We start from the raw sequence: 13,931 nt of genomic DNA on the forward strand, positions 1-13,931 counted from the left end.
CATATTTCTTTTAATGCTAACTTAGAAAGATTATTATCCACTGCCGTCCGGGAATCCCTCAATAATAAAGATCGAGAAGAACGTCGGTCACCGGAAACCGACTAAGAAGCGAAGGTCTATTGGCGTCCTGCTCAAGAGCCAGTACCAGAAGGCCATGTATATTCTCAGTAAGATTACCAAGAAGAAGGATGATGTACTGTCGACGAGCAGGATGAAAAAGACCTCGCCAAATAACAGACAATTGTTGCGGAATACAACAGCAAACGGCTGGCAGACGGCGAAGTGCTCTGAAACGGAATGGATCTCAAGACGAGGTCGAGCAGGATCATAAGCAGAGCAGACTGGGCAAGAGCTCGGACGCTAAGCAAAATCTGAAGAAAAGTACGCAGCAACAGTCAGCCGACTAGCCACGAACTGCGAAACCCTTCACCAACGTGGCCAGGACTCACTTACGTGTGGCTCCTGGAGAAAGACATCGCATTAATACAGGAGGCTTGGGTCGGAGGCGACGGAACCATCAAAGGGCTCCAAAGCAAATAATAATAATAATCGTTGGCGCAACAATCCATATTGGATCAGGGCCTTGAAGTGTGTTAGAGCACTTCATTCAAGATCGTAACGGTACACTACAGTAGACTGTAGGAGGCAATGTGGTCAGCATTGCGCTCGCCCGAGATTATTACCCTGATTTGACTCAGGTACTCATTCACAGCTGAGTCGACTGGTATCCGACATCCAGTCCAGGAGACGCTGATCAGGACAGACCTAGAGCATGTATCCTCGTGAGGAAGAGTCTGCACGCTTTACTGTATCCAGATCTGAGTTCCAGCGACCTAGTCGCGATCAAACTGAAGCAGGCGGGGACAGAGAACGTATATATTTCCTCGGTTTACATAGCTCCCGACCGATCAGCTCCGCCAGAAGAACTGCAACATTTGACGAACAATACTAACAAAGAAGGCCAACCTGTTGATAGGTTCTGATGCCAATGCAAGGCATACGCTTTGGGGTAGCTCGGGAATTAACGAGAGGGGGTGAGTCATTCTTTGATTTTATTATTCCTTCAAACCTATCGGAGTGTGACAGGAGCAGTACATAAACCTTCCATTCCCCCAGCTCCGAGAACTGTGACGGGTGGAATGAGGTCTTTGATATCACCCTAATAACCGACAGATGGGATTCTTAGAGTGGAGAACTGGAGAGTGTCTGACCAGAGATCCTTCTCAAATCACAGTCGGATACTTTTCCGTCTAGATCTTGCCGCAGAGGCCTCCAAACCCTTGAGAGGCCCCAGGAGGATCGCTTGGAGAAAGTTCGGTCAACTAATTAAAAACAATCCGGTGCACAAATTGGCAAGATTGGCACGACAGACGAACTGGAGTCAAAGGTCGGAGCTCTGGAACAGGCATTCGACGCCGCTTTTAAAGTCTCGTGACCTACTAAATACAGCAAGAAGACACTGCCATCGTGGTGGAATGAAGATCACTCCAGCCTTAGGAAGCTGACCAGGGAAATCTTCAACATCTGTTATAGTCATAAATATTGGCAGCCATACAAGCACTACCTGAAGAAATACAAGTCGGCCATCAAGACCGCCAAGAGGCGGTCTTGGTTCGACTATTGTCAGAACATCGAAAGCACCAGCGAATCCGCGAGTTTCAGCAAGATTCTGTCCAAGGAACATAAGAGCCCAACCTTTCTTAAAAAGTGGGAAGGCTCCTGGACGGAATCTTCTGGTGAAACCTTGGCGCTGCTGGTTCAGGCGCACTTTCCTGCCAGAGAGGAGGACTGTGAATCAGAGTCTTGAATGGAGGGTTTGCGGCCACCCCAGCCGTGCGAAACTATCAAATCGGTAATTACCGAGGATAAGATCGTCTGGGCTATAAACAGCTTCTCCGCATATAAATCTTCGGGCCCAAATGCCAGTCATGCTACAAAAGCAGCAGGAAAGCGTTGTGCCGTGGCTTGTTGAGAATTATCGAGCTGTATTTCTGTAGGATACGTACACGCGCATGAGTGGTTTTTATACACCGAAAGCGGCGCAGGCGCGGTCATTAGTCCGCGAAGGACTTTCAACCGATCAGCCTCACCTCTTTCGTCCTGAAGACCCTAGAGCATGTCCTGGACATCGACTTAAGGGTGATTATGGAGAGAACGCCTTTCTCCAAGTCTTAACATGTTTACCTCAGAGGAAAATCCACAGAAACCACTCTCCACGCGGTAACTGACACGGTTGAGCAGTCACTGCAGTACAAGCAATATACTCTAGCTACCTTTTAACAACGATAGTACCAACGCCATCAAGGACGCCTTGATCAGCATTGGATTGAGGTATCTTACGCATGTTAAGTACCAGGATAATCTAGTCGGATTTGGGAGGCAACCACTTGAGCAGAGCGGTAAACAGAGGCACGGCCCAAGGTGGGGCCATCTCTCCGGTGTTCTAGTTAATAGTGGCGGACGAAATTTGACGAATCCTAACGTACGGCTCTATTGTATGGTGCCAGGCTTTGAGCCAAAAATACAATAGAACAAAGCTTAATAAGATTCCAAGAACCGCGTGTGCAGGTGCTACTGGGGATCTGTAGTCCTGCCCGGCAGACGCTCTCAATGTACTCCTGCATCTCCTCCCCTTAGACCTCTACATTAAATACGTTGTAGGGTGCAATGCTATCAGATTACGTGAGTCCGGATGCTGGGTAGTGGAGTCCTACGGCCACAGTAACATCCTAGACAAAGTACCTCGGGAAATCTGAGCATTCCCCATAGACTATGCCACACGCAAAGTGAGCTCCACGAGAAACTTTGCTGTAGACTTTCCAACCAGGGCAAAGTGGAAGACCAGCGGCGTGTTGCAAGGTTATGACATATTATTTTTTATCGATGGATCAAAGATAGTCTGTGGAGTCGGCGGGGGAATTTTCTCGAATACACACAGTGTATCCCAGTCGTATGGTCTCTCAGTTTTCGCCACTATATTCCAAGCGGAAGTACTGGCTATACTTGAAATCTATCGATGGCTGGTAAGATAGCCATTCTGACCGACAGCCAAGCGCGCACCAAGGCCTTGTACTCAGCAATGAAATCCTCCAGGCTGGTGGGGCAGTGTAGAGACGCGCTGAACATTCTGGGCGGCATGCTCAAGGTCACCCTCCTCTGAGTTCCCGGGCATAGGAATATAGAGAGGAATAAGCGGGATGACGGATTGACCAGGCCGGGCTTTACTCTTGGCAGCACTGGCCTTAGATGGTGAAGGTTTACCAGCTGTGCCAAGTCAAAGAAGATTTGGCCTACTTATAACATAGCCCGATCACGAGAGCTCCTGTGCCAGACGTGTGTAAATGCATTCAAGATTACGGCGGGCTGCACGGGCACTGGCCCATAGGGGACCATGCCGTCATGCTCAGCATACCCTACAATTCGCATTGCCCAGCTCCAGCTAGAGTCAGGCTACGGACACTGGGTAAACCATTCTTTGGGGACCTCAGAGAGATTTCTAGTTCCAAGGTGAGAGAGCTGCTTTTTTTCGTGAATGCTACGTACTGGCAAGATACGAGCCGGCTGGACTCTGCCTCCCTGCTCTCATAACAGCAGTCACGGAACCACCTTTAGCTGCGATTTAGATAGGAGCAAATGGGGATTGATCTCAGGACTACTGCTGAAACGTGTCGTTTTAACGTCTTCCCAACGATGACGTTCCTCCTCATCGAGTGCCTAGCCCAAAACTTGTACCTTAGTATCGATTTTATAAGAAAAGAGGGCATTTTCCCTGCTCGTTGGAAAATTGCGAGGCTTGCGCTGATGCCTAAAGGGAAAGGCGATCCCGAATTGCCGTCTTCATACCGCCCACTATGTATGCTTGAAACTGCTGGGAAAGTGCTCGAAAAGCTCATCAGAAGTAGACTCGCTGAAGCGATACGCGCTGCCGGAGATTTATCTCCCCGGCAGTTTGGTTTTAGGGCAGGCAGATCGACAATTGATTCTGTCATGCAGGTCGTGGACGCCGTTGGACGAGCAGAGGCACATAGCCGTCGAACTCGACGGGTGGTGCTCCTCGTAACGCTTGACGTCAGAAACGCCTTCAATTCCGTAAGATGGAAAGACGTTCTAGGCACACTAGACAATAGCTTCAACGTGCCGAACTATCTCTTACGGATTTTGAGGGACTATCTGAGGAACCGCTCCCTGCTCTATGAAACACTAGAGGGTCAAAGGTGGGTGGAAGTCACATCGGGGGTAGCACAGGGATCCATCCTAGGGCCGGACCTCTGGAACGCTACCTATGACAGTCTGCTTAAACTCGACATGCCAGAAGAGTCGCGCCTGGTCGGCTACGCAGATGATGTCGCAGCGCTTGTTGCTGGACGCACTGTCGAACAGGCGCAAAGCAGACTCGGCATATTGATGCGACGGGTAAGCGGATGGATGACTACTCATGGTTTCAACCTTGCACTGGAAAAAACCGAAGTAGTCATCCTGACTAAGAAGAGAATTCCGACCCTGCGTCCCATATCGTTCGGCGAGTCGATAATCGAGTCAAAATCGGCGGTAAAGTACCTCGGGTTGACTCTTGACTCAAAGATGAGCTTTTCTGAGCAAATCCAAGCAGCAGCTAACAAGGCTGCGGCTGGAGTTTCGGCGTTAAGTAGGCTAATGGCAAACATTGGGGGTCCTACGTCTAGTAGGCGACGTCTTCTGATGAGCTCAACGCAGTCTGCCCTGCTCTACGGCGCAGAGGTATGGGCTGGCGCTCTTAACAAGGAGGTATATCGTAGACGCCTCGCGCAAGTACAGAGACGGGGAGCTTTACGGGTGGTGTCTGCGTACCGCACAGTCTCTGAACCGGCCGTGATGGTGATCGCGGGAGTTATCTCCGTTGCCCTTCTTGCTAGGGAGCGTCAGGCCATATACAAGCGCAAGGGAGATGAGCCAAGGGAGGTGGTTGCTCGCGAAGAACGGCAACACACTTTAGACGAGTGGCAGCTCTCTTGGCAAAATGAAACTAGAGGCAGATGGACTGCGCGGCTCATCGGTAACTTAGGTGCTTGGCTGAATCGAAAGCATGGTGAGATTGACTATTTCCTTACCCAATTTTTAAGTGGGCATGGAAGTTTTCAGTCTTACCTGCACAAGATTGGAAAGGCGCGTTCTCCGGATTGTGTGTTTTGCAATGGAGTTGTGGACGATGCCCACCACACTTTTTTTTCTTGTGGAAGGTGGGATGGGGTTCGTCAGCAGCTCTATTTAAACACAGGGGATCTCTCTCCAGACAACATTGTGGAAGAGATGCTGAGGACTGCTGATAGCTGGAACCGTATTGCCCATTACGTTCGGGCCCTTCTTGATGCTAAAAAGATAGAACTCGACCGGTGGAGGAGCCGGATGGCAGGGGGTTCCTTGAACTGACAGTTCCCTTCCTCCTCTCCCCTCCCGTTGGTGAAAGGAATTCCCTGATTTGAAGGCTCCGCAAGGCGGGAGAGTTCGGGGGCTGACCCGAAGTAATGTAACAAACGGTTCCAGGCTAGCTCTCTGACGATGGGGAGGTGTTTAGTTGGTAGTCCGACGACGTACCGAATCGGGAGTCCAACACTGTGTGCGTAAATGCATTCACCTACCCTACCCCAAAAAAAAAAACCTGCAGGTGAACCATCCTCTTATAGACCCATATGCCTTCTAGATACTATGGGAACAATTTTGGAGCGGGCAATTTACAATAAATTACTCCCGATTGTCGAGAGCCAGGGAGGCCTTTCAAGTGCCTGGCCACGATTGTTGTTCCTACCTATCTCGCAGCTATTGTCGTTAGCTACCTGCGAGAACGGATGCTCTGGTATAAAACCGATGACGGACCCAATGAATACGTTGTCTCCGCGGGTGCCCCACTACTGTCGAATAACATGTACAATGATATACTTAATTAACCTTCCGATTCCGAAGGATGCCAGGGTGGTGGATTAAGCCGATGATAAAGCATTAGTTGTAGTCGCAAAGCATCTAGAGGAAGCTGAGTTATATTTTTGCGAAGCAATCAGGGCTGTTAAGGCCCGGTTAGAGAGCACTGGACTGGCACTTATAATAATAATAATGGTTGGTGCAACAATCCAGATTTGATCAGGGCCTTGAAGCACTTCATTCAAGACCGTAACGGTACACTACAGTACAGTATAGGAGGCAATGTGGTCAGCATTGTGCTCTTCCGAGATTATTAGCCTGATTTGATTCAGGTACTCATTCACAGCTGACTTGACTGATATGCGACGTCAAATCACGATACAAATCCCACTGCTACCAGTGAGATTTGAACCGCGATCTTCCGTACGATAGCCTTGTGCTCTAACCACCCAGCTATCCGGACACCAGACACCGCTTTTTTGGCTCCGATAAATATGGCTTAGGTCTATCCTGAGCCTTCTTAAGGGCCTTTTCTGGTTTCAGGTCTTCCTTCACTGAGACCTGTCTCCTTCCTGACGTCTGATATATTTATCTCAGACGTGCTTTTGCTGGTCCCTGCTTTTTGGGAAGTGGTGTTTGTTGGTTGTTGTCCTCGCAGTATACCAATGTTGATCTTGTATTCACCGCTTGACGCCCGAACTTCTCCCTTGTTAGGTGTAATCAACTGACTCTCAGTATGTCGGAGATGTGCCCTCCGCCTGGTTAACCAGTTTTTGTGCGCTACGGGGTCCTGCTTGTTTGGCTGTAGTTTTTTTTTTATTTCAATATGGATACTCATTTGATTGGGGGCTAGGAGGTCCGCTGTGCCATAGCCCTCCGTAGCACGGTAAGGTCTAACTTACTCACTAAGGCGACCAGGTATCAGTGAGTGAGGACTTCACGTACAGCGACCACCAGGCAATCACCTTTGAACTAAGGATGGAGCCACAAGGCAGGAGACCCGCACCCCGGAAGCCGAAATCCAGAGGAACACCAGGATGGTCTGCCAAAGCAATGGATGAGCAGACATTCATGGAGGTGTGGCTAGACTCGCCTAGCAAAGCAGGCACCTCCACGGATAGAGCTCTCCATGTCACACAGAGCATCTCTAAAGCATGTGACGCGTCGATGCCTAGGAGATGTTCATTCCCCACTAGAAGACCCAATTATTGGTGGAATACTGAACTTGCCAATCTTCGATCGATTTGCCACAGAGCCAGACGAACGGCTCAGAGGGCAATAGGTAGGATCGATCAGGGGCAAAAGGAGCATGCCTATAGGGAAGCTCGCAAGAACCTCAAGCTCGCCATCCAGCGGAGTAAGAGGGAATGTTTTAAGGGGCTCTGTTCGGAAGCGGACATAAATCCGTGGGGTAGCGCCTATAAAATCGTGACAGGACGATTCAGAGGCCGATCGTCTCCGCAAATCACGTGCCCTATGCTCTTGTTGAAAATAATCCAGGGGTTATTTCCCCAGCAAGAGGGGGGTGCTGATACCTTCCAGCGCCCCCTGAATGCGACGCCGATTCCACCAGTCACCAGGGACGAGCTGCTAGAGATCTGCAGTCGAATAGGCGACAGTAAAGCCCCGGGTCTTGACGGCATACCGAATAAGGCTCTCAAACTTGCCGTCAAAAGTAGACCGGATATGTTCGCGGAGCTGTTTGAAACGTGCATGTCGGAGGGTATTTTTCCTACACCATGGAAGCGGCAGAAGCTGGTACTGTTGCCTAAGGCTGGCAAACCTCCAGGTGAACCGTCCTCCTATAGACCCATATGTCTTCTAGACACTATGGGGAAAATGTTGGAGCGGGCCATTTATAATAGATTACTTCTAGTCGTCGAGAGCCAAGGGGGCCTTTCAGATAGGCAGTATGGGTTCCGTAAAGCCAGATCAACCATTGATGCCATCAAAATGGTTACTGGCTTGGCCGAAAATGCAATTCACGGAAGGGGTTGTACCAGCAAATATTGCGTGGTGGTGACCCTAGATGTGAGGAATGCATTTAACTCGGCCAATTGGAACCTTATACGAAAGTCTCTGGCGACGATTGGTGTTCCCACCTACCTCGCCGCTATTATCGATAGCTACTTGAAAGAGCGGACACTCTGGTATGATACCGATGACGGATCCAAAGAGTACGTTGTCTCCGCGGGTGTCCCCCAGGGCTCTTTACTGGGCCCACTACTGTGGAACATCATGTATAATGATGTGCTCAACCTTCCGGTTCCGGAGGAGGCTACGGTGGTGGGTTACGCCGATGATATAGCACTGGTTGTGGTTGCAACGCATCTCGAGGATGCTGAGTTGTACTCAAGCGAAGCAATCAGTGTTATTAAGGGTTTGTTAGAGAGTGCTGGACTGGCACTCGCGGAGGAAAAGACGGAAGCGGTCCTCATCACTAAGCGCCGCAAAAGAAATTACGCCTGCATTAGAATCGGGAATCGTATCATCACTTCCAAGCCGGCCATCAAATACTTGGGGGTGATGATAGACGGAGGACTTAATTTTAAGCAGCACATAGAGCATACTTGTAAACGAGCATCCACCACGAGTATTTCTCTGGCAAGGATGATGCCGAACGTAGGAGGACCGCGGCATACTTGCAGGCTGCTCATAGCCAGGGTGGTGAGCTCTATCATGCTGTATGCAGTCCCAGTTTGGGGAAAAGCACTGCAGGTTTTAGGCAATACACATAAACTGAGTGCGGTCTACAGAAGAACATCCCTAAGGGTGTGTTCTGCCTTCAGGACCGTCTCAGACGATGCAGCGTTCGTCATCTCGGGAATGATGCCGATTGACATCCTGGCAACCGAAATGATGAACATTTATAACACCAGGTCCATCTCTCCCTTATCTCAGGTGAAAAAAGCCGAAAGGGAGAGATCCATAAGCAGGTGGCAACAACGATGCGACCAGTCAGAAAAGGGTCGTTGGACTTACAGGTTGATCCCTTCCATCGGGGAGTGGCTGGAGAGAAAGCATGGGGAGATCAATTATAATCTCACCCAGTTTCTCACCGGCCATGAAGGATACCGTCAATACCTGTACAGGTTTAAATTGGACACCTCGCCTAATTGTCCAAACTGCGGGGTCCCAGAGGACCCGGCGCACGTTTTCTTCCAGTGTCCTAGGTTCGTGGAAGAAAGGAGGAACCTGGAGGAAACTATAGGTGAAGTGCTATCACCGGAAAATTTTGTCCGAAAAATGGTAGCCTGTCAGGAAGACTGGGATGCGATCAATTCCATGATCGCTGTAATCCAGGAAAAACTGCGAAAAACAGAAGAAGTGAGGAAGACGCGGTTACGAACCCCGCGGGTAGACGGAAGGAGACCTAGCTAAAGTAAGCTAACTCCGCCCCCTGATGTAATACCCAAAGGTGGTTCCACGGGGTAGGGAGGGAGTCGGGGGTGGTTTTAGTGGGTAAAAATCCCACACTCTGCGTGCCCAGGCCAGAGTCTTTTGAAGATTTCCACCTCCTAAAAAAAAAAAGGTTTCAGTGAGGCTCCGTTCGAATACAGTCAGTTACCCCCGACTGCAAACTATTCAATGGGAACGGTTCGCATGACACCCTGGATTGGGGGAGGTGGTTTTCGCCTCCTCAGTCTAGATTCGTAGCGTTTTCTTAATAGTAGGGTCATCTCGTGGCTATCACAGCGGTCTTGGTAGACGAGAGGCTTGGCCCCTGAAAAGCAGCACATCGCCCTAGAAGCGAGACAGCTCACCCTCAAAAAGAGATAGGTTGTCCTCCGGGAGCAATATTCCGCGTCAGTCTACCCTGCAGTCCACTGCTTGATCCCTTGATCAGGATAAAACTAGCAGTTATTGATTTAATGGAGTGAGGAGGTTGGGGAACCGCGGGATCTCAAGATGACCATATGATTTCGCCGATATCTCACTGAAGTGAAGTTATATTTACGTTGCTGCATCGAGCCCAGTAATAAACGAAGCAGAAATGGATAAAAAGCTGGTCCTGATTTTGAATTCGAATGAAGGGAACATATAGCACCATCAACCACTCATTTCAAAGATAGGTGGCTCTGGTAGCGATTGCGCAGTTTCTTGCACTTTGCGCTAGTCGTCGCCACACCGCAAGCATCCGGAAGACATGATGGCGATTCAGCTCTGACTCGATCAAATGACGGACTGAAAGAATTTTCGCTTTTTGCCATTGAAAAGCCAAGAAAAAACTTGAAATTGAGTTTCTCGAGTTGTACGAGGTTCCGCGAGTGTTTTGTAAATAACGCGAGGTGAAGCAAGCGGTCCGGGATTGGAGTCTCCGTCGAGAAATTGCAAAGAAAAACTCTGCTCGGAAAACCTCTACTCGGTCGTTCGTTGAGTGTTCGAAGTCATCATCGTGTGGTGATGTCGAAAACGGTCGAGTCGTAACAGCACAGCGGAGAAGCGAAATGAAAGAAAAGTAGGAAAATCTGAGTCTAGCATTCGGGAATGTTTGCACAGGAATAGCGTGTGACGGACGAGACGAGACGAGCAGCGAAAAAGTGTGCAAAGTCGGAAAATCGAAACGGATTTGTGCTTGGTGCGGCCGCAGTGCGAAAGCTCGGCTCTCGGTGAGGAATTCGAGGACGAGGAGTTAGATTTTGGGTCCGTCGGGCGAAGCACAGTAGCAAGATCGGGTGGAAAAAAGAAGGAAAAGTTAGCGAGCCAAGAAAAGTTGAAAAAATGAATTATGAGGAATCTGATAAAAAAACCGATGTGAAAGTGTGTGTGAAACCGAAACCGACGGCAACGGCAACGGCGACGAATTCCACAAACACAGTGGCGCCCGCCGCAGCAACAACAACAAGCACGACGTCGTCGGGCTCGGCTCCGACGGCGGCGAAGAATTCAAAGAATAAGAGTTCGCGCAGTAGTGTTAGTAGTAGTCATCATAGTGTTGGTAGTTGTGTAAGTAGTAGTGGGGGTAGTAATAGTAGTGGTGTACGTGGTGGTAGTGGTAATGCAAGTGGCAAAAATATGTCGACGACGGCGACAGCGACAACATCAACGACAGCGACCGTGGCTGCGGCCGCCGTCCAGAAAAGTCAGCAAAATTCGAACTCGAACTCATCGGCGGCGAAGAACGCAGTAAACTCGCAAAAGTCGGGCGCGTGCACGACCTCGTCGTCGGCGGGGCCGCCGCAGGCCGTGGGATCGACAGCTGGGATGCCAGCAGGAGTCGCGTCCACGACAGCGACCGCGACTCCGACAACTCTGCACCATCAGCGGCCGCAGCAACAGAACCCGATTTCGCTGGAGGCGGCGGCCGAGGCAGTGGCCGCGGCTGCGTCTGCAGCTTCATCGTCAGCAAAACCTGTCAATTTCCATTCCTTTCCGCCCCTGGAGAACATGGTGCGGAACAGTAAGTTTCCGCCGGACGGCGGAAGTGCCTCGGCCTCCTCGTCGACGACCGATACCATTCCGGATCCATTCGCGGCGACAGTTGCGGCCACCACGGAGCATCTGCAGACCCGTGGCGTTACGGATCTGTCCGAATCAGACGAGGAATCTGTCTCTGAGGTATGCATTTGAGTAGCGAAAAGTTTCGTCACGGCCGCCAGTCGGCCACTATCAAGTTTCTGTCTCTTTTGCGTTTTAGTTTTTAGCGTGACTTCCGTTCTATATTCTCTGTCGTTTTAGTTTACCTTTAGTGAAGTGCGGCCGTGGACGCGGTGCCGGGCGGGCGGGCGGTGCGGCCAGGCTGCAAGTGAAAAGCGCCCTTCTGGCCCGAGCTCCGGGACGGCGAAACGTCGACAGCACTAGCGGAAAGTCTCTGGGTCCGAGCGAGAAGTATCGCATTCGATGAATGACATTTCTGTGTTGCGACGAGTCGGGACTCATGACGGGAACTTATGAGCGATTATGCGGAGAGGAGCTTGGTGTCGGGTGGGGAGCGCAATTGTTACAGAAAATAGTGAGGAGTGACACATTATGCACTTTTTCGAGCAGTTTCTTTAGTCATCTTTGAATAGAGGCCAAATCCCCACGGACGGGGGGAAGATATGAGTGGTTATGTCTATCTACGCAGAAAGTTGATTCGAGAAGGGATTCATGGAAGTTAACAAATTAGTGCTTCCACTTTCACAGTAGGATAACAAGGAGCGCCTCAGAGTCGAATTAGAGGTGAAGTCTGCGAGTTTTCGCCAAAGAAGGGGCTTCAAGTAGTACCGGCAGTGCCGTTTCGTCCATGACTGGGTTCCCTATTTTCAAATTTTGCTCTGCAGTTGTCGTAATACCCTCTCATAACCAACTGATTAGGAAGAAATCAGCAAAGAATAATAGAAAATGTGATATGTCTTCGTATCGTGGCAAATAAACAACAAATATGACGATTAATCGTGCCTTGTCGATAGATAGATGGGTTCAAATGCACTTCAGACAACCTCCAATTGCAGGGGAAAGCATTCTCCGAAAGTTTTCGGGGGTAGGTGTGCGACCTCCAGATTAATTTTTCTCCCGATCCACTCCTACTTGCAGCGCAGAACATCTCAGTAAAGTTTCCTTTTGTTTATTTCTTCCATCATTGTTGACGGTTAAGTGTTTCGGTTGTGGTTTTTTTTTTTTATATTTTACGCTCTAAAAGTGATAAGCTCACAATTGAAGAATATAAACAAACCCAGGCAGCCGAATCAGTTGTTTATTTGGACATCGGGTGTTGCTATTCATGCCGATTGAAAACCTAATTCTCTACCCACATGGCCATCGAATTGCAAACAGATAAGCAGAATTGTGTGGAAAGTTGTTGAACACGAAACAGTTAAGGAGTGACCAGGGAGTGTAATCATGCAGGGGTTTCCTATTGAGGTAATGAGTGAAGGTTCTCGTCATTCGCTTGGAATAGTCCCTTATCGGAAACATAGACTGCAATGGAATACAGTCAGAGAACTTTTAAAACTTGGGTCTTAATGAATTGTCTTTCGTGAGTCATTTCAATGTTGCAGTCCGCATTCCAATGTGCCTCCATTGTTAGCTGTTCTGCGATTGAATTGCACAAAAAAGATTGTTGTGTGTTATTTCTGCGGTTTTCCTCTAAACAATTCAAGAAATTTTTACGAAAAAGTTCGATTTTGTCGTTAATTCAGGGATTTGAATCTGTGGTTCTCATGTTTCCCAGACTAATAGAGGAAAAACCGTACGTCATCTCAGTTGCACTGGAGCAATGTGGCCCTGCTGTTCTTCTCCGCTATCTTGCTAGCTCGGATAGCCCCGTACGCCCAGAACATCATTGTCCCATAACAAAGAGAGTTCATTCCAGACAAATCAACAACAGAACAGATTTTCTTTCTGCTGCAAGCGATGGAAAAACTGTTCCATCCTTTCATCGACTTCAAGACCGCCTATGATGTCATAGCCGGAGTAAAACTGTACACGACCATGAGAGAATTCGGTATCCGGACGAAATTGATAAGACTGACTAGGCTGATCCTGACCAAAGTGCGAAGCCAGATAAAAGCAACAGGATTATTCTCGAGACTATTATCCACATCATGGTAAGCACGACCCGAGACATACAAACTGTCTTCATCCAGATCGAGCAGGCGTTGAAATGTTCTCCTGTCTAGGGTCGAAAATCACAACCGACAACAGCTATGAATATGAAATTCGCGCACGGTTGTTGGCCGCCAACAGAGCCTATTTGAGCTTCCAAAAACTGTTCCGCTCGAAACGTCTCACCATAGAGTCAAAGCTTTTACTGTACAAGACAATGATCTTGCCAGTCCTTATGTATTCCTTGGAGACTTGGGTTCTTAGCAAGAAAAATTGCGAACTCTTGGATGGACGATTCCGCAGCTTATACAATAATGAAATCTATGAATGATACCATGACACCCGGTTGTGGATAAAACCCGGCTCAGTAGGTTGCGGTGGGCGGGCCCCTTAAACCATATGGAAGAGGATGATCCACCTTGGAAGGTCTATAAGAGCAATATTTATGGTAGAAAAAAAAGAGGAAGTAGACCCTGCCTGAGATGAAGTGGCGTAAGTTACGGCGCCAGACA

At 49.1% G+C, this 13,931-nt stretch overlaps 1 protein-coding gene across 5 annotated transcripts in view; it reads left to right on the forward strand.

Moving 5' to 3' along the window:
* Nucleotides 1-10,026: 10,026 nt before the first annotated feature.
* Nucleotides 10,027-13,931, forward strand: part of LOC119650748 (ankyrin repeat and KH domain-containing protein mask) — a 136,767-nt gene continuing 132,862 nt past the window's right edge. For all 5 annotated transcript variants that reach the window (XM_038053830.1, XM_038053833.1, XM_038053832.1 and 2 more), the window contains exon 1: nt 10,027-11,451. In XM_038053830.1, coding sequence (XP_037909758.1) covers nt 10,615-11,451 — 837 coding nt within the window. In that variant the 5' untranslated portion in view covers nt 10,027-10,614. The remainder of the gene's footprint in view (nt 11,452-13,931) is intronic.

This window comes from Hermetia illucens, chromosome 3 (assembly GCF_905115235.1).
Source record: "Hermetia illucens chromosome 3, iHerIll2.2.curated.20191125, whole genome shotgun sequence".
Lineage (NCBI taxonomy): Eukaryota > Metazoa > Arthropoda > Insecta > Diptera > Stratiomyidae > Hermetia > Hermetia illucens.